This window comes from Myotis yumanensis, unplaced genomic scaffold (genome assembly GCF_028538775.1).
Source record: "Myotis yumanensis isolate MYYU_CA2020_CCGP unplaced genomic scaffold, mMyoYum1.0.hap1 SCAF_12, whole genome shotgun sequence".
NCBI classification, from domain to species: domain Eukaryota; kingdom Metazoa; phylum Chordata; class Mammalia; order Chiroptera; family Vespertilionidae; genus Myotis; species Myotis yumanensis.
Genome location: NW_027223763.1, coordinates 6,125,868 through 6,153,493, shown reverse-complemented (window position 1 = coordinate 6,153,493; position 27,626 = coordinate 6,125,868). Strand labels below are relative to the sequence as shown.

At 51.9% G+C, this 27,626-nt stretch overlaps 1 protein-coding gene across 3 annotated transcripts in view; it reads left to right on the top strand.

Annotated features, from left to right (window-relative positions):
* The window catches only part of GARNL3 (GTPase activating Rap/RanGAP domain like 3), a 94,431-nt gene that overhangs the window by 42,674 nt on the left and 24,131 nt on the right, over window positions 1–27,626 (top strand). For all 3 annotated transcript variants that reach the window (XM_070430634.1, XM_070430636.1, XM_070430635.1), the window contains 10 exons: window positions 2,740–2,814; window positions 16,609–16,708; window positions 18,520–18,638; window positions 19,459–19,523; window positions 20,530–20,593; window positions 22,166–22,192; window positions 24,037–24,112; window positions 24,713–24,811; window positions 25,316–25,419; window positions 26,553–26,661. In XM_070430634.1, the coding sequence (XP_070286735.1) occupies window positions 2,740–2,814; window positions 16,609–16,708; window positions 18,520–18,638; window positions 19,459–19,523; window positions 20,530–20,593; window positions 22,166–22,192; window positions 24,037–24,112; window positions 24,713–24,811; window positions 25,316–25,419; window positions 26,553–26,661 (838 nt within the window). The remainder of the gene's footprint in view (window positions 1–2,739; window positions 2,815–16,608; window positions 16,709–18,519; window positions 18,639–19,458; window positions 19,524–20,529; window positions 20,594–22,165; window positions 22,193–24,036; window positions 24,113–24,712; window positions 24,812–25,315; window positions 25,420–26,552; window positions 26,662–27,626) is intronic.

The window sequence follows — 27,626 nt, the reverse complement described above, 5'->3', positions numbered from 1 at the left end:
TTTCCTTTGTCCTTTCAGTAGGAATTTGGCCTTCCTCGATTTCCATATTCCTCGTTTGATAAATATTTCATGAACATCTATACCAGTGATGGCGAACCTATGACAAGCGTGTCAGAGGTGACTCGCGAACTCATTTTTTTGGTTGATTTTTCTTTGTTAAATGGCATTTAAATATATAAAATAAATATCAAAAATATAAATCTTTGTTTTACTATGGTTGCAAATATCAAAAAAATTTCTATATGTGTCACGGCACCAGAGTTAAGTTAGGGTTTTTCAAAATACTGGCACACCGAGCTCAAAAGGTTCGCCATCACTGATCTATACCGTGTGCTTAGCTTGGGGGGTGCAGTGGTGAGAAGAAAACTAGTCCCCGCCCCTGTGGAGCTTCTCAGGGGGCAGAGGGAGTGGTGAGGAGAGACGGCATGAAGGGAGCTCCACAAAGAAATGGGAGCACAGTTCGGAGTTGCGGACTGACAGGGCTCGTTCCCCAGGCACCGACCGGGGTCAGGGAAGTCCCCTGAGCGGGATGCGGTGAGATTGAATGAGGAGGAGGCGTACACGAGGGGAGGGTGGGAGAGGGGGCGTCCCAGGCGAGGGGGTGATGCGTGCCCATCCTCAGGTGGACGGAGTGGAGTGCTGGGATAGGCAGGGTTGTGGGGCGATCCGGGTTGCAGTTTGCTGAGATCACCGGCTGCAGTGTGAGGAGGGGGTGGGAGAACAGCTGTGTGCACCCGTTAGGAGGCGGTTGCCGTCATCCGGTGAGAGGTGGCGGGGGTTGGATGAAGGTGGCTGGGGGAGATGGTAGAGGTGACAGCATTAAACAGGTCAGCTTGAGGTCTGAGTTCAGTGTCTGTGGGTTTTATGATCAGAAGTTCAGAGGGAGCTAAGTACCTTCTAACCATCCAATCGTTAAACAAGTCCTTCCTTTCTTCTTCTTGAACCTTTTAAACAAGATGAGAATAAGCTTCTCGTTCTCATCTCAGCAAAGGAAAGGGCATTCTTGCTGGCCCAGCAGTGTCCACACATTGAGTTTACGTCTCATGTGAATGAATGAGTGAATCACTGCAGGGCTCTCAGCTCCTCTTCCAAGCCTCTGAGTCCTGGCTGGGGCTGGCCGCCGTGAGGACTAGATCTGCCAACCTCCAGTCTCCCAGAGTCCGATGTCAGACATTACTAATTGATGGCAGCTCTTGCTCTCCAGATGTGTCCTCAGAATGCTGCCCCCAAAGCCCCCGAGGCAGCCTATGCCAATGACACTGGACTTGAAACCTACTTGCTAGTCCCTCCATTTTAATAGTGAGTGGAAGCTCACAAGCAAAGAAGTTAACACTGGGTCCTCTGTGCTTCCCCTGGGAGAATGGCAGTCACCCCAGGAGCCCTGGTGCTTTAGAATCGGCCTCTGCAGGTTAGGAAACTCGGGGTCCCAAGCCACTGTCAGGTTCCATAATGTGCTGTGAGACTCAGAACTTCCTGAAAGCTGCGAAGCTCACTGTGGTTCATCACAGTGAAGGGACCCAGATTAGAATCAGCCAAGGAACTGACACAGGGACGGAGGCAGGAGAGCTAGTCCAGGTGCAGGTTCCACCTGCCTGCTCCGAGGGTCACGGACAGCGTTACACACGGAGTGTTGCCACCCAGGGGAGCTCACCTGAGTCTTGGTGTCCAGTCGTAGACCTGATACCACACGCCCCAAAGCCCCCGTTATAAAGGACGTCGCTGTCCATGTGACTCCGAGCGGTGAACAGACACTCGGGGCATCTCCAGGCTTAGAGGTCACCTCCCAGGAGCTGAGAGCACAGGCGACCTCTCCTTGGCCAGGTCAAATTCTCTCCTGCACAGTCTCTTCCCTGCCTTCAGAGCACCAACAGCGTGAGGGTCCGGTCCGGGAATAGTGAAGCACACACACAAATCTTTTTATTTGCTTTTAAAAAACACTTTGCAAGATAAAGATTAGGCATAAAAACTGGACTCTGCCCTGTCGGCGTGGCTCAGTCCAGTGGTTAAGGGTCGACCTATGAACCAGGAGGTTACAGTTTGATTCCTGGTCGGGGCACATGCCCTGTTTGTGGGCTCAATCCCTAGTGGGGGGGGCGTGAGGAGGCAGCCGATCAATGATACCTCTCATCATTGATGTTTCTAGCTCACTCTCCCACTTCCCTCTCCCTTCCTCTCTGAAATCAATATATATATTAAGATTCTCTTTCCAGGGAGCATTGCCTTCATGCTTTTCCATCTTGGAATACGGTTACATTTAGAATCGATGCTGTTGTCTCCATTCCTGCGGGTTAGGTGTCTCTCCCTCACTTCAGCTCCTGAAGGCTGGGGGCTGGCCGTCCGAGGACCTGGCCAAGGGAGCTTCAGACAGACGGTTAGCTGCTAGGCAGGCCCAGCTCCCGTGGGACTTGGCTCACTCATAGGACGGATACAGACAGAGGGACGGATACAGACAGAGGGACGGATACAGACAGAGGGACGGATACAGACTGAGGGACGGATACAGACAGAGGGACGGATACAGACTGAGGGACGGATACAGACAGAGGGACGGATACAGACAGAGGGACGGATACAGACAGAGGGACGGATACAGACTGAGGGACGGATACAGACAGAGGGACGGATACAGACTGAGGGACGGATACAGACAGAGGGACGGAGACAGACAGAGGGACGGAGACAGACAGAGGGACGTTGTCGTGCTGAGCAGCTACCTAACCGCGCGCTCTCTTGTCCCAGCTTATCTCCAGCGATGCCGATGGAGCCATCCAGAGGGCCGGACGGTTCCGAGTGGAGAACGGCTCTTCGGACGAGGTAGGAAGCTCCCGGGCCCGATGCTGTCACCCAGCACAGGGCTATGTGAGCGAGCCGGGCGGGCTGGGCCCTCACTACCCAGAGGTCTTGCCCGAGTGGAGCCGGGAGGGTACACAGCTCCTCGGTGTTTCCGGGAGCAGAGCTGAGGCGGAGAGGCCAGTACTCTGTGTGGAAGGTGCTCTGACAGGGTGACACAGGCCCTTTAACAGATCTGTACGGGAGCCAGGGAGACAGGAGATGGGACCAAAGGCCAATGGGACCACAGCCCTTTGTGCATGGCCCCCGGAGTCCCCGGCCGGCCTCTGGTCACTGCCTTGTGAGCAACAAGGTCCTGGAGAGAGAGGCCAGAAATCTCTGTGGTTGCGAAATGCCCTCTCTATTCAGCGAGGACACGGAAAGGAGGCATTGCTGCCCCCACTCCTGGGCCAGGCCCTCACGCTGGGCTCTCAGTTGCTTTTCTTTCTTCTTTCAAACTTCCGCTGCCCGCTCTACCCCTTGGGGTCTCCCCTAGAACTGCAGAGGCCATGTAAGTGCCCCCGTTTTTTCTTTGCTGCCTCCTGGAGAGGTTGCCTGTCACCGTGCTTCAGCAGACCCCAGCTTCGGGGCCACCTGGGCTCAGGGCCCTGTGCAGGTAACCCAGCCTTTCCGAGCCTCGGCTTCACCATCTGCAGTGGAAACTGTCTGGGACGATGGAGAGGATTCCGAGAGCTGAGCGGGGGGAGCTGTGAGCACGGTGCCCGGCACACAACGTGCACTCAGCACGTGACGGTTGTCACGGTAACAGTGGCGGTGATCATGGTCCTGGTGCCTGAGAGCCAGCCTCGCCCTCCTGGGCACCCTGCGTCCACTCCCTGGTGAAGGGCTATGGAGTCGCTCAAGGCCACAGCGTCTGGATGCCGTTGCCCATCTTCACCTTGGCCTTCATGGAGCACACCCAGGTACCCGGGCGCCCACCTCGCCTTGTCCTGTGAGGCCAGGGGGGCGGTCCCATCTCAGGCTGGGCCTCTGAAGAGGTGTCCACATGCTTCCTGTCCAGAGCGGTGTCCACTGACCCACACAGAAGAAGGGGCGCCAGGGGAATGTGCGCCCGAGGCTTGAGCACAGCCCTCCCCAAGGGCCCGGCCGCTGAGACGACAGCCCAGGGCGTCCCGGCCCAGGGCGTCCCCGCCACTCAGTCAGGAGCAGAAGCGCGAACCCTCCGTTTCTGGTGCTCAGGGTGCCAGCACCACCACGCTGAGCTTCTTTCTGCTTAGAGCACAGAGACCAAGGAGGTTGCTCACCTCGAGAAGTCCTGCTGCTGCCAGAATTGGGCAAAACGTCAGCCCCGCCCAAAATGAACAGACTGCCCTGGGCTTTCCCAGCCACACAGCTCGGCCAGGCCAGCACCCGCGCCCAGAGGAAAGCCACGCCTCCCAGGAAAGAGACCCAGAGCCTCCAGGTGGGCCTCGCATCACCTCTCACTTGGATCATCACACAGTCCTCGCCCGGGGATGTCCCCTGGTCCTGCCACATGCTGGCGGCCATGTTCTGGGACCCCGTGGGGGTGAGAAATCGCCTGTGGAGCGTGCTGGGCCGCAGCGGCCCTGAGCCAGCCTGCCCGGCCCCGTGGCTCCACACTCACCCGCGGCGTGGGCAGCTCCCTTACATCTCTGGAGCCGTTTGCTAGAAGGATCGATTTCACAAATCACTGTGGTCTGTTGTATCCCAAACACAGGCCCGTCTCCGATGGCCTCTGTGGGAAAGATGATAGCCAGGCTCGAACGTGGTCTCCGGTGCTGTTTCTGCCAAAGACACTGAGCACGAGCACTCTATGCAGCATGTGGCTGTGGTTTGTATCGATGGTCTCGGGTAAAGCTTCTGGCCGGTGTTACCGCCCAGCCTGGCAGGAGACCTGAGGATCCGAGACTCGGGGAAGACAAACAAAACAGGCAGGGCTGCGGCCCGAGTCAGAGGAGCAGGCAGGGCCTCGGAGCGCCATGTTGCTGCCTAAAAATGTCCAAACCCACGAACAAAGAAATGGCAAAACCACTGCACCATGGGGCTGTTTTCCTTTTATTATTGAACTAGAGGCCTGATGCATGAAATTCGTGCAAGGGGCTCCACCCTCGCGGCCGCGGTGGCTTCCTCAGCCCGAGGCAACTGCAGCCCCGGCTTCATTCCAAAGGTCGTCCGGTCTAATTAGCATATTGTGCTTTTATTATTATAGATTTTAAGGATGCTCACTACAGGATGGATACTGTGTCAGATATATGATTTGCAGACGTTTTCTCTCATTTTGTAGGATGTCTCTTCACTTTCTTGATTGTGTCCTTTGAAGCACACACGTTTTTAAATGTGATGGTGTCTCCTCCATCTATTTTTCTGTTGCCTGTGTGTCTCGTGTCATATCTCAGAAACCATTGCCTAACCCAAGGTTGCTTGGTTGTTTTTTATAGTTTCTGTGGACATTACCTTAAAATGTTAAATTTGCCTTTTATTTTTTCACCTTGTCAGCGTAATGGCTTCGCCGCCTGTGGCTGGTACTCCCGTGCGTGACTGTGGTGCCCCTGGTGCTGCGTTTCTCGTGTGCCATTCGTGGTTCGGGTGTCGGAGAGCTCCTGGTGCATGCGGGGGACGCACACACAGAATTCGTGTCAGGATTGGAGGGAGGGTTCGCACTCACTTTCTCCAGACACCTTTGAATTCCCAGCTTGAAACTTTTTTTAACCCCCCCCCTCGTGATGGAGGAAGGAGCTGGAAACTTACATGGAGGCTGGCTCCCTGTCTCCCTTCCCGGGACACCCCGCCCAGCTGCCCAGCGCCGCGGCAGCTCCCGGGGTTCTTCGGGTACAATGGTCTCTTCTGGGTCCCCCTCCTCTTCAGTGTGTCGCCTTCGGGTCCCAGCGTGAGTGGAGTGGGGTGTCTCCTGTCAGCCTGACCTGCGTCAGTGGGTCCTGGGGATTTGATTATTTGCCTTCTTGCCCCCGGGAGTCACCAGCAGCCAGATTTAGTTTTGCCGGGATTGACGACTATTCTCAGGCTAAGAAGCGCTTCCATGCCCCACTACCTCTCCAGGTTCCCACTGCCTTTCAACTTGGGTTGGTAATTTCACACTCTCATAGAAGCAGACCAGTGCTTGTAAGATGGTTTTAGTATTTTCTAGTACTTTCAGTTTCTTCAGTGGGAGGGTTGGTTGAATAACCTGGCCCACCAGTACCAAACCTAAGTTGTAGCAGGAGCACTTTTCACATAATATGTCAAGTCATTCATCCAGCCCACATTCCGAGGGTCAACTCTCAGTGCCAGGCAGTGATGTAGGGTGGATATGATGGTGGTGCAGGGTGGATAAGACGGTGGTGCAGGGTGGATATGACGGTGGTACAGGGTGGATATGATGGTGGTACAGGGTGGATATGACGGTGGTACAGGGTGGATATGATGGTGGTGCAGGGTGGATATGACGGTGGTACAGGGTGGATATGACGGTGGTGCAGGGTGGATATGACGGTGGTACAGGGTGGATATGATGGTGATATAGGGTGGATATGACGGTGGTGCAGGGTGGATAAGACGGTGGTGCAGGGTGGATATGATGGTGGTGCAGGGTGGATATGACGGTGATATAGGGTGGATATGACGGTGGTACAGGGTGGATATGACGGTGGTACAGGGTGGATATGATGGTGGTGCAGGGTGGATATGACGGTGGTGCAGGGTGGATAAGACGGTGGTGCAGGGTGGATAAGACGGTGGTGCAGGGTGGATATGACGGTGGTACAGGGTGGATATGATGGTGGTGCAGGGTGGATATGACGGTGGTGCAGGGTGGATATGACGGTGGTGCAGGGTGGATAAGACGGTGGTGCAGGGTGGATATGACGGTGGTGCAGGGTGGATATGACGGTGGTGCAGGGTGGATATAATGGTGGTGCAGGGTGGATAAGACGGTGGTGCAGGGTGGATATGACGGTGGTACAGGGTGGATATGATGGTGGTGCAGGGTGGATATGATGGTGGTGCAGGGTGGATATGACGGTGGTACAGGGTGGATATGACGGTGGTGCAGGGTGGATATGATGGTGATATAGGGTGGATATGATGGTAGTGCAGGGTGGATATGACAGTGGTGCAGGGTGGATATGACGGTGGTGCAGGGTGGATATGATGGTGATATAGGGTGGATATGATGGTAGTGCAGGGTGGATATGACAGTGGTGCAGGGTGGATAAGACGGTGGTGCAGGGTAGATATGACGGTGGTGCAGGGTAGATATGATGGTGATATAGGGTGGATATGATGGTGGTGCAGGGTGGATAAGATGGTGGTGCAGGGTGGATAAGATGGTGGTGCAGGGTGGATATGACGGTGGTGCAGGGTGGATGTGATGGTGGTGCAGGATGGATATGACGGTGATATAGGGTGGATAAGACGGTGGTGCGGGGTAGATAAGACGGCGGTGCAGGGTGGATATGACGGTGGTGCAGGGTGGATGTGATGGTGGTGCAGGGTGGATATGATGGTGATATAGGGTGGATAAGACGGTGGTGCAGGATGGATATGACGGTGATATAGGGTGGATAAGACGGTGGTGCGGGGTAGATAAGACGGCGATGCAGGGTGGATATGACGGTGGTGCAGGGTGGATAAGACGGTGGTGCAGGGTGGATAAGATGGTGGTGCAGGGTGGATATGATGGTGGTGCAGGGTGGATATGACGGTAGTGCAGGGTGGATATGATGGTGATATAGGGTGGATGTGATGGTGGTGCAGGGTGGATATGACTGCTGTGGCGCCTGCCCTCAGGCTCACGGCTGTACAGGATGATTGCAACTCTTGGTGACGACTATAGAGAAAACAAGCCGGGCCGTGGCGCAGAGTGAGGAAGAGCTGCTTAGGGTGGTGAGAAAGGCCTCCTCGGGGTCAGCACGTGAGGCTGAGGCCCTGAGCCGCACTTCTCCGACTCTTTGCGGTGAAGGACCCACTTTTTAATTTCCAGTCTGTTGCAGACCTACATTCTGCTGTGGTCCTACTATGCTTGACCAGTAGGCCCCACCCGCCTCATGCACTTACCACCGAGTTCAGTCACACCCAGATGGTCTGGACTCCGTTTAAGGGGTCACGGTCATGTCAGATTGCTGTAGTTTCCTACATGCTTGCTTCCCGTTCCTGCACGCTTGGTCGTGCACTGGTAGCAGCTTGCAGGCCAGCACCGGGGACCATACCTACTGCCTCAGGGTTCATCTGGGCCAGCTCCCCACCCCACCCCTCCGCACCCCCTCCCGCCCACGGCATGAATCCTGCAGCTCTACCAGCAGCCAGCTGCCTGGCCCTGCTGAAGGTCTCCAGTAAAGAGAAGTTTCTACTGCCTTCATAGGTGTTTTCCTTCCTGACTCCAACCAGTTCTGATACCTGCTGAGTGTCCCACAATTCAATTCACTTCCGACACAAACCACTCAGAGTTAGTGTCAGACTCCACAGCTCAAGGGCTCAGCCCACTGGGCAGCCTTCACGTCAGATGCCAATTGTGAGGATCAAGTCCCAGGTCACAAAGTCAGGGGTGCCCTCAGGCTCACTCATTTGCTAAAATGACTCGGAACTCAGAAAGCACCTTACTTACTATTATCCTTTTATTGTAAAGGATACAGTTCAGGAACAGCCCAGGGGCACAGAGCTTCCATGGACTTGGTGTGTGCACCAGCGGGAGCTGCTGAACCCCGGGGTGCAGAGCTTTGTGGAGGCTCCATCACATAGGCGCCTCTGATTAAACCATTGGCCATTGGCGATTGGATCGTTCAGCGCCTCATCCAGAGATTTCAGACTGGGTCCGCAAGGTTTTTGGTTTTTTGGTTTTTTAATATTTTTATTGATTTCAGAAAGGAAGGGAGAGGGAGAGATGGAAACATCAATGATGAGAGAGACTCGTTGATTGGCTGCCTCCTACATTCCCCACACTGGGGATCGAGCCTGCAACCTGGGCATGTGCCCTGACCTGGAACTGAACTGTGACCTCCTGGTTTATAGGTTGACGCTCAACCACTGAGCCACGCCAGCCGGGCTAGATCTGAACGTTTCAAGCTCCTAAATCAAGGCTTGATCTTCCCAGCGACCAGCCCCGTCCTGACGCTCTCTAGGGCCACCAGAGTGGCCTCCTTAGAGCCAAAGTCGCTCCTATCACCCTTAGCACTCAGGAAGCTCCCAGGCTTGTAGGCGCTCCGTGCCAGGACCAGGGACAAATCCCCCAAAAGCAATTAATGCAGCACCCCCACAGCAATTCATCTCCTCTCTCCGCATCTCTGGCTGCTAGAAAGTTTGTTTTAAGTGAATTCATTTGTCTGTGTCTTGCATTCCGAGTTTCTGTTTGCGTTCTCTGTAGCCGTAGTATAAGGCTGAGCCCTCGTCACCGGATCGGATCGTCACCAGGACCGTCACCGTGCTGCCTCCGGGCATTCCAGGACACCTGCTCCTTTCCTCCCGAGACCTGGCCTCCGCTCCCCTCATCACCACCCTCCCTGCACTCCCCGGGCACGTGTGAGGTCTTAACGAGCCTTTTAAATTGAAGTGCTCAGATCTGAACTCTGGGCCCCCCTCCCCTAGGCACGAGTGGAGCAGGCAGGTCCCCTGCCTTGCCTGATGACATGGGGAACCACAGCACCCTCCCCCACCCGAGCTGTTAATGGCTGTGAGGTGACATCATGTGTAGCGGGGACAATTTTGGAGTCAAACGAACCTGGTTCAGACCTCAGCTCTATCACCTGCCAGTTTATGACGATGCCCGTGAGCCTCACTTCCTGTGGGTGGAGTGGGGACACGCGCCTGCCCCCTAGCAGCCGCCCGCCCCACCCTGTGCGTTGCATCTGCAGTTTGTATTTGCACCTCCGTGGGGGGTTTTGCCTTGTCCACTGAGTCGAATCTCCTCAGTGTGTCTGTAATTGCTACTTGTCGGGAGTTTCCCGACATCTTGATTCTGTCACCTGCCTGTTAGCTCACCCCCCACCCCCCAAGCGTTGGTTACCTTGTGCTTCCCCTGCCATCTGTGAGCTCCTCTGATTAATAATTGAAATGAGTGTGACCTGGGTGGCGCCCTGGGGGCCTCCCTGACAGCTCCTTCTATATCAATTAGGATCTGGCAGGGCAGGGGCGGACTCCTGGCACGGGAGGAGTCTCCACACACTGCTGGGGGATATGTGCATAGCACCGTCCTTTGGGAGGACCATTAGCAGTCATTAAAGATGCACACAGCGTTTAGCCGCAGCTCTATTGTTAGGATGTGTGTGCTAGCATTATTTAAAACAGGAAGAAAAAAAAACCCACACCTGGGAGCTTCCCCAGTTTCCATCAGTAGAGGAGTGATTGTGGAAATTATGATCCGTTTGAACAATGCACGGCTTCCCAGCTGTTGGAAAGGCGAGGTGGCGATAGATGTGACGCCACAGAGAAATGTCTCACATACAGTGTTAGACAGAAAAGCGAGTTCCAGAATGATTCGTACGATACCTCCCCATTTCCTTAAAACAACAAAGAAAGATAAATATGCTTGTCAGTATGCAAGAAAGTTCCAGAAGGGCACCCACGGGTTTGATTGCCATTTCCCGTGGAGAATGAAAACGGGAGGTCGGGAAGGAGTTGGGGGGCCTTAACTTCCCACTTTAGGCCTTTTCTGCTCTTTACATATTTTATACATCGATACTCAACTGAAGTGTTCGGTTTTTTAAAAGAATCTGCATAGTTGTTAAAAAGGACAGGGTAGATCCATATGTACTGACATGGCAATGTTTCTAAGGTATTTTCTTTAGTGAAAAAAAACATGTTTTAGTATAATATCTATGATACTGTCTCATTCATGAAAACAAATGGCATGTGTAGGTATTTACATGTATATATGTATGTATGCATGTATGTATACAGGTGTGTGTGTGAATGTGGATGTTATGTATGTATTGATGTATAAAGTAAGCACATCTTTGTAAACTCACAGAGAAATCTGGGACTGTCGGCACAATCTGGTAGCGTGGGCATTTAGGGAAAGGAAGTGGACTGGGGCATGGGGGGGATAGAAAAGGATTTTAATTTTTGTGTGATTTCACTTTTTTTAAGGAGCTAATATTTATATTTGCAATTCGGAAAATTTTAGTCTTTTTTTTTTAAATCCATCTTCTTTACTGCCAGTGTCCTCTCAGCAATGTAAGCTAGAAGCGGAAGTAAGGGCGGTTTAAATGGTCACTCATTCATGGAACTCACTGTAGAGGAGACTGAAAATCCACAGGCATTCGCTGAGCCGCGATCGGATTGTGGTGTGAGCGGGTGGATTCCCTGTTTAAAGTTACAGGCCAGCATTAGGGGCCGTGCAGCTCCACGAGGGTGTACTGTATGGATTTCGACTGAGTTCAGAATGTCTGGGCCAGACGCAGTCTTCCTCCTCCACGTCCTACAGTGCCCGAGGGGTAAAAGAGACAGTGAGGCAGTGGGAGCGCTGTGGGCGCTGGACCCTGACGCCCACGTGTGCGGGGGCTCCCTCGGCACATGGGTGAGCCCAGGCCTGTCTGCAGCAAGGAATTCAGTTAGAAATGCCCTCCAGGGAGGGAGAGCACCTTCACACCACGTGAACTAGGTGTGGCCGATAGGGAGGAGCCTGGAAAGCTGTTAGATGGACAGGGAGGGGCCTGGAAAGCTGTTAGATGGACAGGGAGGAGCCTGGAAAGCTGTTAGATAGACAGGGAGGAGCCTGGAAAGCTGTTAGATGGACAGGGAGGAGCCTGGAAAGCTGTTAGATGGACAGGGAGGAGCCTGGAAAGCTGTTAGATAGACAGGGAGGAGCCTGGAAAGCTGTTAGATGGACAGGGAGGAGCCTGGAAAGCTGTTAGATGGACAGGGAGGGGCCTGGAAAGCTGTTAGATGGACAGGGAGGAGCCTGGAAAGCTGTTAGATAGCTTGCCTCCTGCGTCCCATTGTTTCTGGGCGACCCAGCAAGAATCTGTTCACCAAATGTACTTTCTCATCTACCCGAGAATCGCCTTCATTCCCTTTGAAGTCTGAGTCACTGCCCTCCTTCTCCTCAGCTCAGGCTGAGAGACACCAGTCCCGGGTCCCAGTCTTACAGAGCCCCAGTATGCACACGTGATAAATCTGGTTCTTTTCTCCTGTTAGTCTGTCTCATGCTAATTGGATTATTAGACCAACCAGAAGAACTCAGAAGAGTTGAAGGAAAATTACTTTTCCTCCCCTAGAATATGCACTTAAGACCTGTGCCTTTTGCTGCCCATTTCTACTCCATGTCGTCAGAAATTCGAACTCGTTTTCAGAGTCATTCTTCTGGAGTCCTGGGAAGAGGGTCTGTTTTGCTTGGTTCCCATTTCTTTTGCCAGCTCCTGGGTATATTCTTGTCTTTGCACCTCATCATATGTCTTTCAACAAGGGGTGGGAAGTGTCTTGTTCTGCGAGGCTCACAACTTTCATGGTGTTGGGCTTTTCCCCACATTAGCTAAGTATTCAGTGAAGATGACAGATAAATAGGTAACTTTTTCATCATTAAAAAGAACCCATAATTGGATGGAGACATGGGCACGGCACTGGCCAGAGTGCCGCCTGTCACTCCCAACGGCTGTGCCGCACTCGCGCCCTGGCCACTCTGGTCGCAGTTGGGAGTTCACTCCGAGGGTGGGGGAGGCTGCAGACGGCCGGGTCTGGGTCATCTTCTGTGCCTTTGGCCCCCCTTGGCAGCCTGTGAAGCCTGTAGACCCCTTCTCAGAACAATGCTTTCAAATGCACGAAACAAAATGCCTAGGACAGTGGTCAGCAAACGGCGGCTTGCGAGCCACATGCGGCTCTTTGGCCCCTAGAGTGTGGCTCTTCCACAAAATACCGACTTCTGCGCATGTGCCACAAAGTTTCAATCGCACTGTATGTGCACGCCCGCACGTGATATTTTGTGGAAGAGCCACACTCAAGGGGCCAAAGAGCCGCATGTGGCTCTTGAGCCGCGGTTTGCCGACCACTGGCCTAGGATAACAGAGGCAAACAGTTGCATTGAAAGAGTTATCACCCGGCCGGCAAGGCTCAGTGGTTGAGTGTCGACCTGTGAACCAGGAGGTCATAGTTTGATTCCTGGTCAGGGCAAATGCCTGGCTTGTGAGCTTGATCCCCAGTGTGCAGGAGGCAGCTGATCAATGGTTCTCTCTCATCATTGATGTTTCTATCTCTCTTCCTCTCCCTTCCTCTCTGAAATCAATAAAAAAAAATTTTTTTAAAGAAGTAATTCGCCCTAGTCGGTTTGGCTCAGTGGATAGAGAGTTAGCCTGGACCGAAGGTTCCTGGGTTCGATTCCAGTCAAGGGCACGTACCTCAGTTGCAGGCTCCTCCCTGGCCTGGACCCTGGTCAGGGCTCATGCAAGAGGCAATCAATTGATGTGTTTCTCTCACTTTTATATTTCTCTCTGTCTCTCCCTCTCTCTTCCACTCTCTCTAAAAATAATGAGAAAATATCCTTGGGTGACGATTAAAAAAAAAGAAGTAATTCACTTAAAGAAAAATAGTTATCAAAATGACTTTTTAAGACCCAATATATAAAACTGTAATATACATGTTTTTTAATGAATACTTTAAATAACAAATCCAGCAGCAGGTCTCTTAACTATTTTAATTTTGAACTGTGAAGAGTGTGAACAATATTTCAAGATACCTGCAGTCGCTAGGATGAGTTTTGAAAATAACTGTGACTTTTGTGTGTGTGACGTGGTATCGGGGCTGTTTATTCTACTGTAGTTTTTGCATATATTCATAACTGATGAAATACTAAGTTTTAGTGAGAAGTTAGGGAAAATGAAGAATTTTTTGCCCCAAGTTCATGTCCTCCCTGGATTCTTTCAAAGTTCCGTGTTCATCAGAATTACCTGGGATGCTGGTTAAAATGCAGGTTCCAGGGCCCTGACCACAGAAATCCTGAGGATGGCGCTAGTGGGCCCAAGGGTGCACAGTTAGCAGATCTAGAGCACTGAGCTCACAGGATGACCTTGGATCTGGCTGCCACTGAGAGACCTCTCTGGGCCTGCAGCACTGGAGGCTCAAGGGGCTTCAATGTCTGGGTGGCTTCCAGGTTCTGCAGGCGCCTCCCAGGGCCCAGGGCCTGGGGACCATGACACCTGCCCCTGTGGGCGGCTGGCTGGTGGACCCCCGGGCTATGCATCATGCGTGCTGCCCGGTGACGTGGTGGAAAGAACTGTGCACCAGGAGTACTGTGGGGGGTTATGGTTATAGAATGAGTGGCTGTTGATAATGAATCATCCAAAAATTCTACAGGGAATAAAATCCAATTATACGGCCTCCTAGTCACACGAAAGGTCAAGGCTAAGAGGCACCATCTCCAACGGGTGGTCAGCGTTAGCATCGCCCAGAAGGAACTGGTGGATCTCTGGAAATGGGACAAGCGGAGGAGGATGGCGGCACCTGTGTGGTGTTCCGACCAGGTGTGCACAACCTGAACCCAGTCACGGGGCAGCAGATGAGCCCACAATGAGGACCGCTTTCTTTTTTAAAAGCGGGGGTCGGGGGTGGGAATGGGGAATGCTCATTCTCCACAAGTGTCAGTGTAATAGAAGACAGACAGAGTCTGTAGGAACGTTCCGGATTAAGGGAATCTAAAGAGACATGGCACCAAATGATCCCCTTAAATGACACTGCTGAGTCAGTTGACAAACCTGGAATACAGGTGGTAGGTTAAAATATCGAGGTTGAATTTACAAAAGTTGATAAAGCTAACTGTGCTGATGTAAGAAAACATCCCTCTTCTTGGGAAATGCACACTGAAGCCTTTAGGAATATGGGGCTATTCTCTAGGCAACTTAGTCTTAAGTGGCTGAGGAAATTGTGTGCGCGCGCGTGTGTGTGTGTGTGCGTGTGTGTGTGCGTGTGTACGTGTGTGTGCGTGTGTGTGTGCGCGCGCGCGCGTGTGTGTGTGTGTGTAGAGAGAGGGAGGGGAGGGAACAAATGAATCCGAGGATACAGTGATAACAGCAGGTGGGCCTGGTCAAGGCCACACACATGCTCCCGCGCTCTTCCTAGTCTCATGGCTTTTATATGTGCACATCAGTCGCTGAATTTTTGAAATTCAAGAAAATTCAATAAAAAGCACAATCATACTAAGATATGTTAACATACTTTTTAACTCCTTGATAGATTGAAAAGGCAGAACGTTAAGGACACAGAAGGTGATGTAAGGTTAAGACTTAGTTTCCACTCCACTGCATACTCTGCCCCGGAGCCCAGCGGACGCTCCCCAAGCTCGGGAAGCTGGGAAAGGCTGTGGAGCTGGTGCGTAGGAGGTGCCGACCCGGTGCCTGGACGTAGAGCTCGCTCCCTGAGTGTCTGCATCCAGAGCCACGCGAGAGACGGGCATCCCCGTCCTCTGTCCACAGTAAGACTCGCCTGAAAGCACAACAGAAACCATACAGAGGAGACGCCCGCGGCTCCAGCTCCTAAGGAGCAGGACACATAACGCGTGTTCTAAACCCGGCAGCATCAGGAGAGACCTGCACCCGGGGCTGGGGGGCGGGGGTGCATTCCAGAAATCTAACGGCCACACTGCACCGCAGAGCTGTAGTGTAATTCATTACGTCACTGAGATTTCCTCATTTAACCTGTTCTCTCCATAGTTACCCAAAAAGCTTCCAGTAAAATTCAATAGTCCTTCCTAAGAAGAGCCTCTTTGTAAACTTGGATTTGAAGGAAACTTCAACATGAGAAAGCAACTGACCACAAACACCTAGGAAATCACTAGAGACGTGTCCAAACCGGAAAAGTCTGTGCCAGCCCTGGCCAGTGTGGCTCAGCTGATTGGGTGTCATCCGTGCACTGAAAGGTTGTGGGTTCAATCCCCAGTAGAGGGTATACAGGAGGCAGCCAATGAATGTCTCTCTCTCTCTCTCTCTCTCAAAATCAGTTTTAAAATCTTAAAAAAGAAAAGCATGTTCCTGAAGTCTGTCTATACGCATGGTACAATGTAGACACCAAAGGAGTTTGAAACTGTATGTTCATTATGATTCCATTGGAGCAAAATGACATATGTTTGCACATGTAGAAAAAAAACAGGAAATCATACCAAATCGTTAATAACGATTATCTTTGGACAGAGGATTCTGGTTATTCATTATGATTGTCTGTATTTTCCACATTAACTGAGTAATTTTTATGATAAATTTTTAAAATTCTACAAAGAATATGAACTCAAGATGCTGGAGAGATATCTTCCAGGTGAAATGTGCCTTCCAGGGTGACAACAGAAGGGCGTGCCTCTAGGGGGCACCAGCGCCCAAGTATTTCGGAAGCTTCGGACCAGAAAGGAGTGAACTTTAAACCCAAGTTATACTCAGGTTAGAAATAGCTGAGCCCACGGGGTCGCTTGGTCCCTTTTCCCCACGCCCCAGATGCTCCTGTGATGCCATTTAGACTGGGCGCCTTTTCTAATGACAACGTGGGCACAGCCCAGTCTCTATGCTTCTTGTTGTTAATCCTCACCCGAGGATATTTTCCCATCAATTCTTAGAGAGAGTGGAAGGGAAGGAGTGACACATCGATTGGTTGCCTCCTGCACATGCCACAACCAGGGCCGGGGATTGAGCCTGCTAATGAGGTGCATGCCCTTGACCGGAATCCCACCCTTCAGTCCGTAGCCCGGCGCTCTATCTGCTGAGCCAAACTGGCTAGGGCTGTTTATATGCTTTTAACAATGACTTTTCTGGTTCTTCAGCCTCTGGCTCATTGTCAGCTTCTTGTTTACTTTCTAATGAATAAGCCTCCTCATGGCACAACGTTGTCCCGTTACAGAATGCCTCTGCTCTGCCAGGCACCTGGCGAAGAACAGCCGTGCACTTAGAGAACCCGGAATACCACACCAGATGGTATTTCAAGTATTTTTTAGGACAAGGTAAGTATACCATGATGGTGGCTGGGAGGGAAGGCTATTCAAAATGAAAATCAGTGTTGGCGTGATTTGCAAGTACCCTGTCTGTGTGACACTAACCAGTGTAAGGACACTAATTTTTGGGGGGGGGCAGTTGTTTTTGCCCCTGAGAATAAAGGGGATCAGATCATCTGAATGAGTGACTTGAAACATAGAAGAATTTGCAGGGTGGAAAGCAGCTTTAGATTTAACAAGGCAAGTGCCCTGAGTGTAGTGGGTTTTGAACACAGTGTAAGGCAGTGAGAAAAGAAATGGCTCCCTGAGCTCCAGGGCCAATGTGGAGCTGCCAAAGGCAGTCACGGCCCCTGCCTTCATGGGTTTGAATCCTGCCCCACTTTCACTCACCATAGGACCTTACACCTGGTACTCTCTGCTTCTCTGAGATGTAGTTGCCTTATCTGTGAAGTGGGGGTGTTACTGGTGCACACCTAGCAGGTTTGGACAGATGTTTCAAAGAGATACACAGGAAAAACCCCAAGCCTGATGCCTGGCACGTGACACACACGGACAACGAAGGGCTCTGGTGAACATACAGGGAGAGGTGGCAGGCAGGAGTGTGGCTCACGGCGGAAGAAATGGAAGAACGGTCGCTGCTGTGGGATTGGAAATGAGTTAGACACATTTCTTATTAGACTCATACATTAGTTTGTAGAAGATGTGAGGCTTGAACTAGAAAATGAGAGTGGCCAGACCCAAAAGGTGTCTTTTTGAACAATCCGTTCCTGCACTGTGCTAAGAAGCTCCCTTACTTGGCGAGGCATACTCCGTTATAAAGAAAGAAATCAGTGGGAAGTTGTCAGCCTCCCAAATGCTTGCAAAACATAGTCCTGGAGCAGTGATGACAGGAGGAAGATGGTGTGGATGCCTCGGCTTCCTCAACTGGCTGAAATAGTAAGTCAGGGGTCCTCAAACTACAGCCCGCGGGCCACATGCAAATACAAATACTGTATTTGTTCCCGTTTTGTTTTTTTACTTCAAAATAAGATATGTGCAGTGGGCATAGGAATTTGTTCATAGTGTTTTTTTAAACTATAGTCCGGCCCTCCAACGGTCTGAGGGACAGTGAACTGGCCCCCTGTTTAAAAAGTTTGAGCATCCCTGCAGTAAGGGGTCTAATAAGAAACCCAGAGGGAGGCCAGGCTCTAGGGGGGGTGGAGTCACAGGCTCTGTGATGTCATCAGGCTGGGCTTCCTCAGGGTCACAGAATGGCTGCAGCGATTCCAGGCATCACTTCGAGACACCACCATCCAGAGTTCATCCGGAAGGCCATCTCCAAGAGCGAGGAAGCCTTTCCAGAAACCTCTAGACACGTTTCTCCTCCTGTCTCATTGGCCAGAATGGGGTCATACGCTCACCCCAGAACCAGCCCCTGGCTAGGGGAATGGGAGTGTGCGATTCTAGAGCAATGGTTCTCAACCTGTGGGTCGCGACCCCTTTGGGGGTCGAACGACCCTTTCACAGGGGTCGCCTAAGACCATCAGAAAACACATATATAATTACATACTGTTTTTGTGATTAATCACTATGCTTTATGTTCAATTTGTAACAATGACATTGGGGGTCACCACAACATGAGGAACTGTATTAAAGGGTCGCGGCATTAGGAAGGTTGAGAACCACTGTTCTGGAGAGTCATCGGGTTCTGTCTCAAGCTGGGTTTGGGGTTGCTGCTCCCCGACCCTGTGCGAAGGGCTGGATACCACCTGACGTGTCCCCACACTGGGGACTGGAGGAGCCATTAGGTTGTCCCTGTCCTAAGCCCGTCTCTTCCCCAGTCCATCAGAACTACATCGGAAACGATGCCGAGAAGAGCCCCTTCTTCTTGTCCGTGACCCTTTCTGACCAGAACAATCAGCGAGTCCCTCAATATCGTGCAATTCTCTGGAGGAAAACGGTAAGTAACCGGCTTGGGCCTGGAGTTTCCTCCCACTTAACCTGTGAGCTGTGCTGCTTCTGTTTATATAAGTGTCCACATCACGTGTCAGAAATGCCTTTTTTTTAGGCAGGTTAAGGTAACAACCTGACGTAAAGGCATTTTTGTGGAGAAGCCGAGGGCAGCCTGAGGTGGGGTGTATGGGACAGAGAGGCTCCCGCCCCTGCGGTTCTTCATGAACTGCCCACGGGGAGGCGGAGCCCAGGGCTCGTGGGATTGGCCATTTGTGTTTTTCTTCACCACAAACGATGTGGGTCCTTCGTTCATTCCCTTTCACGCTCCCAACATCTACTGGGGTACTTTCCCTGCGTTAGTCACAGTGGGAGGAGGAAACGGGCTTCCACCAGGAAACAGAGGACTCACACAGGCCTTCCGCAAGATTCGGTGGTTTCTCGTTCGAGTCTTGGACTTGGGGCTATCACATTTGGGGCCTGTTATGTTTTCATGATCTTTGAGGCTGATCTGACCTGCGACTCAGAGACCAAACCCCCTTGTCGTCTGGCTCAGACGGCACATCTCACAACCCCGAAGGCGCGGGGGACCTGTCAGTCCGTCCGTGGAAGAGGCTGTAATGCTGAGACCCATGAGTTCTGGGGCTGGGAGGGGCAGACGCTGTCCAGTCTGAGCACGATTCTGTGTCATATAATGACTTTACTCATAGCTGAGCCACTGAAGGGAATGAGAAAGGCCAGATGTGGTTCCTTTAAGTGACCAGGGAGGGCGCTTTCAGAGATGGGAGTTGCCAGGCTTCTCTCGCTGATCGGGTGTTTTGACTTTCCAGGGTACCCAGAAAATATGCCTTCCCTACAGCCCCACCAAGACGCTCTCTGTGAAGTCCATCTTAAGGTGAGTGCCGCCGAGTGGAACCCCAACCCCAGGAGCCTGTATACGTGGTTTTCCCGAGGTCACTCTGTCTTCCTCATCTGTAAAATGGGGATATACTAGTACTTGCCTCACAGAGACTAAACGAGACAGTCCCTTAAAGCATTTAGCAGAGGGCCTGGCGTAAGTACACGCTTTAACATTAGCTCTTGGGTTACCTGTCACGAGCAGAGGAATCCTGGCTGAAGGGGCCTCAGAGGTCTGGGTCAGTGGCCCGTTTTTCCTCTCCAGGGGCATAGGCAGCAGGAAATGCGTGTTGCTTGTCCAAAGTAAAACAAAGAACAACCTTGTTCGGGATGGTCTTTTGCCAGTCGTGGCAGAGGAGTTACCACAGGAAGAAAGAAATACCAGGTCATCTTCATTACATCTCAGTTTATCATGACTCGCTCTGTAACTGTCAATGAGTCACTCTTTTAGGAAATAAAAGTAAGAATCATGAAGACTAGTCAGGGTTGCCCAAAGCAAATGCTCTCGATTCCTCTCCGCCCTGCCCCCCCCCCCCCCCCCCCCCCGCCCTTACCATCGAGTGTCATTGGGGACAGTTATGTAAGGAAAGTACAGTGTGGTGTGTGGTACTGTCCTATGTTCACATAGTTACTCCTGGATTCCCCCTCGCTTGTCTGTCTCCTGGGGGCCAGACCCTCTCACGATTTCCTAGGACAGTGGTTGGCAAACTGCGGCTCTCGAGCCACATGCGACTCTTTGGCTTCTTGAGTGTGGCTCTTCCACAAAATACCACCTGTGGGCGCGCACATACAGTGCGATTGAAACTTCATGGCCCATGCGCAGAAGTTGGTATTTTGTGGAAGAGCCACACTCAAGGGGCCAAAGAGTCGCATGTGGCTCGAGAGCCGCAGTTTGCCGACCACTGTCCTAGGAGATGCTCTCTAGCTTCTCTGAAGAGCCGAGACCTGCTCCACGTCGTTCCCATTCCTGCCGCGCCTGCCTCATGCTGTCTGTTCTGTTTCAGTGCCATGAATCTGGACAAATTTGAGAAAGGCCCCAGGGAAATTTTTCATCCTGAGATACAGAAGGTAACAGAACTTCCTGCTTCATAATTGTACCACTTTGATCCGTGTTAGGTCCTGGAGAACTCACTGAGATCCTGGTATGCCAGGCCCGAGGGGCAGGCCGGGAGTCTGTATTCTAGGCACAGCCACAGTTGAGACCGCTAGCAACAGGCTCCTCCACCAGTGATCCGAAAGGGGTGTGCTCAGAAGGATCTTATTGGCCTAAAAGCCCCTCCTTGTACTGAGTGATATAGAGTTATGTGGAATGTCAGATTTTTAAAAAAATAATAAATACGAAATGTGGCTCTAGCCAGTTTGGCTTAGTGGATAGAACGTCAGCCTGCGGACTAAAGGGTCCCAGGTTCGATTCCGGTCTAGGGCACATGCCAAGGTTGTGGTCTCGATCCCCAGTGGGGGGCATGCAGGAGGCAGCCGATCAATGGTTCTCTCTCATCATTGATGTTTCTGTCTCTCTCTCCCTCTTCCCTTCCTTTTTGAAATTAATAAAAATATATTAAATAAATATGAAATGTGCTTGTCAAGCTGCGATTCAGGTAGAACGCTGTGCTGGAACCAAAAGAGACTGAGGTAAAACCAGGTGTGTGAGGTCCAGCTTGAAGCAACTGTAAGCCCTGTTATGCTTAGAAGTAATTTTTATAGCAAACGTAAGAACAGTTAGAGTTATAAGTCGGTGTGCCTCTGGCACTTCATTTGAATGGCTTATCAACCCTTTCCTTCTGGGAGGGTACGTGACCCCCAGACACTGAGCCCCCAAACCCACGGAGCGCACTGGTGCTCCTTCCTCTGGCTGCTGCTGAGCTCACCTCTGCCCAGTCGCCCTTGCCTGCTCGCCCTTCCATAAAGTAAGAGGACAAGTAAACGAGATACAGCAGCCTCTGCTGTTTATAGCACAGCAGAGACGTCCATGCTGTCCCCACATTCATGGTCCAGCTTTCTTTCCCTTACAAGTAACTATTCCCAGGAGCTTGCCCAGTGTGTGTGTGCGCGAGTGTGCATGCATGTGCGTGTGTGCGCGTGCATGTGTGTGTGCATGTGTGTGTGTGCACATGAGTGTGCCGCTTGGCAGCGGTGATTCCCTGGCTCTCACCAGGTTTCTGTAGACCTCCCTTAGGAAGCCGTGAGCAGCAGGCTTTGGGTTTAGGGGAAAGAGTTCTTACAAATCCCTGGATCTAAGAAGTAAATAGAACTAAGCCACCTGCATTACGAAGACGGCCTCTTTCCACCAAGTGGCTGCTGCTTGGAAATGTGATCTGTTTCTGGCTGCTCTGTTGTAGCAGCATTTTTCTTGGCCAGAACCTTCCAGGAGGCAGTGTGTGCAAGGGCAGCTGAGATGACAGGGACTTAGGGGTCTGTGTCTTCCTTCCCACAGCGGTGCACCGTCTTTGTTTCCAGATAATATGACTTTCTGAAATGACCAGGCATTTTGTAAAAGTCTGTGGAGCTACATTTAAATGTTTACAGCACTTCTGGGTGGGGGTGTAAACTTCAGTAAATTAAAGCTCGGCTTTCATAGGAAGTCGAAATACAAGGATTGCTGCTAAGCACGGACATAACTTTTCAAACTTTGTTTGACAGGACCTGCTGGTTCTCGAAGAACAAGAGGTAAGTGCCTGGCTGAGCCGTCTGTCCCTCTGTGCTCGGCGTCCGCGTGTATCACCACACTCTCCTTCCAGTTCGACCTCTCCGTGTCTATGGCACTTCCTGACACGGTTTCTCAGGGGTGGTTCAGGGGTGTCTGTGCAGCCACTATAGAGACGCAAACAGCCAAGCTACTTAAATCTGCTGGGGAATATTCACATTTTAGCCTCGGGATCGGTGCAGGTACGAGATTTTAAATTTCATCCAATTAAAGTAGGCGTGTACACTTGATCACACACTCGGTTTACGGAATGCCATATATAGTGTGGTTCCAGCCCTGTCTGTTGCCCCACTTTAAAAAATGTTTTCTAAGTACATCACCAACATAGAGAAAAACCTAAAATATTATAAATTGGCAATTTGAGTAAGTAAATTACCGTTGTGCATACTTGCCTCTCGGTATGTGGTCATATCATTCGTCCAGTTGCTCAGGCCAAACTTGGAAAAATCCTAGCATCTCTCTTTCTCTCAGCCCATGTCTGACCCATCAGCACATCCTGCTGACACTGCTTCGAGACAGTCCCTAATCCACACATTTCTCAGGCTTCCCCTCCCACCACGCTCGTTTGCTCATTCGCTCATTCGCTTAATCCTGCCAGCTTCCCAGCGAAGCGGGAGGGTCCTCAGCAGGGTCCTGGTGGCAGGGGCCAGTCACAGGGCAGCCCAGTGACCAGTCAGCAGAGGGTCTCATTTCTGCTAATGACTCGGCTTCGCCCAATTCACAGCCGTCCTGAGAAGACTGGCGTGGGATTGGAAAGAGCAGCGGAAGCTCAGCTTCCAGCTCCCGTCCCACCGCTCACCTGGTACCGCCTCGGGCAGCCTCGCCTTCCCTGGGCTCCCGCTGTCCTGTCTGTAAAATGGAAGTGGATTTGGTGGACCTCAGGGTCCCCTCTGGTTCTAACAGGCTGTCAGTTCATAGTTCAGTGCTCTGGCCATTGACCCCGACCTTCTGCCCTCGGCTCGCTAGCTGTCAGGTCAGCTGTGCCTGGTCCCGGGCCTCCTGACAGTCCGCTGGTTTGCTCCTCTGGTCCAGCAGTTCTCAAAGTGGGTCCCTGGACCACAGCCTCAGCATCACCAGGGAGCTTGTCAGAGATACTCGTTCTTGGGCCCAACTCCAGAAATGACTTGGAAATTCTGGGAGTGGAGCCTGGCACTCTTACTTTTAATATATTTGTATTGATTTGTCAGTCTGTTCTCTGCACCTATGAGTCTGTTTCTATTTTGTTCACTTATTTTGCTCATTAACTTCCACATATAAGTAAAACCATATGGTACTTGTCTTTCTCTGTTCTGGCTACTTCTTGATTGCCTTCCCCCCATATCTGTTGTGCGACTTCTTGAGATTCAATGTCTTTAAGAATTGGGGGAAATGAGCTACAGTTTCCATTTCTATTTCTAAGAGCCCACAGGTTTCAGCCTTAGACTGTCGTATTGAGCTTTGACTGCACTGAGCTCCCCAGTGCTGCCTGGGGTCTGGGCCCTGCGGATGGGTTGGTCGGAAGATGGTACCAGCCTGTGGGTTCTGGGGGCCACTTACCTGCAGCTCTGTTTGCTGCGGAATGGACCTGGCCGCCTTAGGACATTACAAATGAATGAACTCATAAAAGCAGAGTTTCACTGTCAGAATCCACAGACAGGAAGGCGTGACTGTTCTTCGTTTTGGTCAAAACTGGGATAGAGGGGAGGGAGTCATCTCCCCGGGCCCAGGCTGTCATGGCCGTGTCCCTTGGTAACAACCAGCACGTCGCACAACTGGGCATGCCCTGTTGACGAGATGAAAGTCACCACCTTTTGTTGTCTTATTGCAGGGCTCTGTGAACTTCAAGTTCGGGGTTCTTTTTGCCAAAGACGGGCAGCTCACCGATGACGAGATGTTCAGCAACGGTGAGTGTCTCCCCTGCTGACAGGACCCCCCTTCCCCCCGTTTCAGCTCTAACGACCGAAACCAAACTTGCCGGTGGGGTTGGAGCCTTTATTTAATGCAGAGAAACCGCCGGTAGTTTCAGCAAAGTGTGGGGTGAATTCCCACATGTTGGTAGGGCAGATGTTGCCCCGTTTCGTTGGTTTGATAAATATTTACCGATCACTTAACTTGTCCCGGGTCTCGGTGGGAAGTGACATGGGGTCAGAAGAAGCTGGTTCTGCATAATCAGGAGCAGAGGGGGGCTCTTCCCTGTGAGGTCAGGGCTGGGGGATTGTAGGATGGCGTCATTTCCTGTTATTTAGCACTTGTCATGTTCAGTGTCTTCTGTTATTCGTGGAAACGGTCATCATGTGTTACCTCGCAGTGCGAGCCCCTTGTGGCCCCGCCGGCGGGGGTGCTGGTTAGTCTGATGCTGTGGTTTCCTTCCCGTGTCCTGGGAGCCGTGGGCCCTCCTGCCGGGCCCATTCCCTTTCCCACCGCACCGTCCGCTGGCTCTTCAGCGGCTGCAGCTAGAGAAGGAGGACTTGCTGCCGCACCTCACACTTTCCCTTTTTCCACAGAAATCGGAAGTGACGCTTTTCAGAAATTCTTACACCTCCTGGGCGACACAATCACTCTGAAGGGCTGGACGGGCTACCGCGGCGGTCTGGACACCAAAAGTAAGCTCGCCCTGGCTTGGCACTGCTGGCCTTGGTAGGCCTCCTGCCGCCGGCCTGACCGTAATTGAACTTATACCCAAGTGGGGGAGAGAGGGTGAGCGGGGGTTTGAGCTCCGCACCAGCCTGGCTCGGGGTCGCTGTTCAGTCTGCCCGTGTTTCATGGACACACACGGTCAGTATTGGTGTCCTCTTGTGTTACTTTTGTCCTGTCCACCGGCGGTAACTGGAAGGTGAGGAGTTACAGCACACTCTCCCTTTTAGCTCAGACTTCTCACGCCGTCCTGACTCCGGGGCGAGGCACGAGTCTGTCAGCAAGCGAGCGGAGAGCGGGAGGGGGAGTCTGCCCACGGGCAGCATTCACACTGCGCTCCCTGCAGGTGGATAGTCCAGAGGGACCTTAAGGACCATCCGATTGTATGCAGCCCCTCGTCTGTCTCACATGGAGACCCTTCCTCCGGCCCCGGTGTTCACTGCACCGACTCAGTGCGTGTTCGTGTTTTACAGATGACACCACAGGGATCCACTCGGTCTACACTCTCTACCAAGGCCACGAGATCATGTTCCACGTGTCCACCATGCTGCCGTACTCCAAAGAGAACAAGCAGCAGGTGGGTGCGAGCGCCGGCAGGCGGCCGCAGGCCCTCACATGTGACTGACAGCAGAAAGCTCCACTGGCTTCCTGGAGTCAGACTAAGGTGCCAACAGAGGAGCAGAGCTTCGGCCCCAGTTCAGGGAGCTGTTTGCAGTCTCTGCACTGGAACCTTCCACAGCCTTAGGGAGAACCACCCTCCCTGGTGCCTTCGCCAGAAAGTAATGAAGGGCCGGAGGGAGCAGTACACGCCGTGTCTGTGTGAGAGCGTGTGTATCTGCGTGTGTGAACATGTGTGAGCATGTGCGTATCTTCATGTGTGGATGTGTGTACCTATGTGTGTGAATGTGTATGTTTCTGTGTGAGAGCGTGTGTATCTGCGTGTGTGAGTGTATCTGCGTGTTTGTGTATCTGCATGTGTGAGTGTGTGTATCTGCATGTGTATCTGTGTGTGTGAGCGTGTGTATCTGTGTGAGAGCGTGTGTATCTGCGTGTGTGTGAGTGGTTTGTGACTCCTGAGAGGCTGTTTTGCATTTACGCTGCCTTTCCCCTGTGACTCCTCGCAGTGGGCCTTGTGTCTTGTCCGGGACCTAAAATAAGTGCGTTCTGAGTAATGGCTGATGAGTGTTTGCAAAAAGATAATACGATCTATAAGACTGGAAGTATTTCCTGTCTGGCCCTTTACAGAAAAAAAACACTGACCACACGTCGAGGAGATCATTTTGGAAAGGTCAGCTGGGGTCAGCTTAGGTAGGGCCTTGTTTTAACCAGTATCTGCGTCAGAACTAAGCTTTTCTAAAAATCCCCAGGGAATTCGGATGCACTGCCTCTTGTTTGGGGGCCTTGGATGCCAGGCTAAGGCAATGATGAATGAAGATGAACACGATCAGAAAAGTAAAATGGGAGAAAGTGGAGGCAGGGAGGCTGGCTAGGAGGCTTCTGCAGAGGCTGGATGAGGACATGAGGCCCGAATTGGGAGAGGCGAGGTGGAGACGGACAGCAGAGCCGGAGCCGGCTGGTAAAACCTGGGAGGCAGGCGTGAAAGCGGCCGAAGCTTGGGCTCTGGTCCTGGTGGCTGTTGCACTGTGCTGCTTGTTCAGCTCTGCTGGGTCTGAGTGGCCTTCTCAGTGATGCTATTTATGCTCAATCCAGGTGGAAAGGAAGCGCCACATCGGGAACGACATCGTCACCATTGTGTTCCAGGAAGGAGAGGAGCCCTGTCCTGCCTTTAAGCCTTCCATGATCCGCTCCCATTTTACACGTATCCTGGGCCTTGTGACTGCTCTGGTTCGGTGGGCTATCACTCAGCCTCACGGGACGGAAATGGCCCTCTCGCCAAGAGTTATCATTGACTTGCATGTTATATTGTTTTGTGTTGATAGATTCTTACACCTGCCATTTGGGATTTTCCCTCAGCATCATTCTCTCTTCTCTCTCCATCCCTTGGAGTAACTGTGGATTAATTCCCAGACAATCCTTGACTTCTGAAATCTCTTCCCTTCCCTCAGGTAGTCTCTGAAATGAGGGAAACTTCCTACCGTCCATCGATAAGAACTGAATTAGAAGAATTCTAGTGAATCCTCTGAGAAATTTGCTTTGGGTATAAAAACATGCAAGTGAGGATAAAAAGCCAAAATACTATTTCTTTGTTGATTCTAAGCCCTCATAATAGCTGCTGCATTGTCATCTCTTAAAATGTGAGAAATGATAGAATTCATCATTTTTATTTGCTTCCTCTCGTTCCTGTGTAGCTCGTGTTGCCAGCATGGGACGGGAGGGTGGCTCTGCCTGTGGCCGAGGGCGCTCATTCTGTTTAGAGTTTCATTTCACTTTGGGCACATTTGTGTCTGGAAGGGGCCAGGCAGGTAGTGGGTGCAGATTCCTTCCTCTGGGGCGAGATGGGGAAGCACTTTGAGGAACTGATGGCTTTGCTGCCCGAGCTAAGGAAAGCCGGGCGATGTGTGTGGGGGGGGGGGGGGGCGGGGGGGCGCAGGGAGAGTCACGGGGAGGAAGCTGCCTGGAGGGTTGGTACTATTTCAGCTCAGCGTGCCTGGCACAAGCCAAGTAGAGGCTCCCAGAGGCTGCCACCAGCTACATGAGTGTGTTTGGTTTGTTTGTTCTACCAAAGCCAGAAGGAGAAAGGGGAGCTGCTTTTCTCTCCAGAATGTGTCAGATGGAACCTATGACTGGTTTCCTGTTGGGATCTTTGCATTCCAGGCAGCAGAG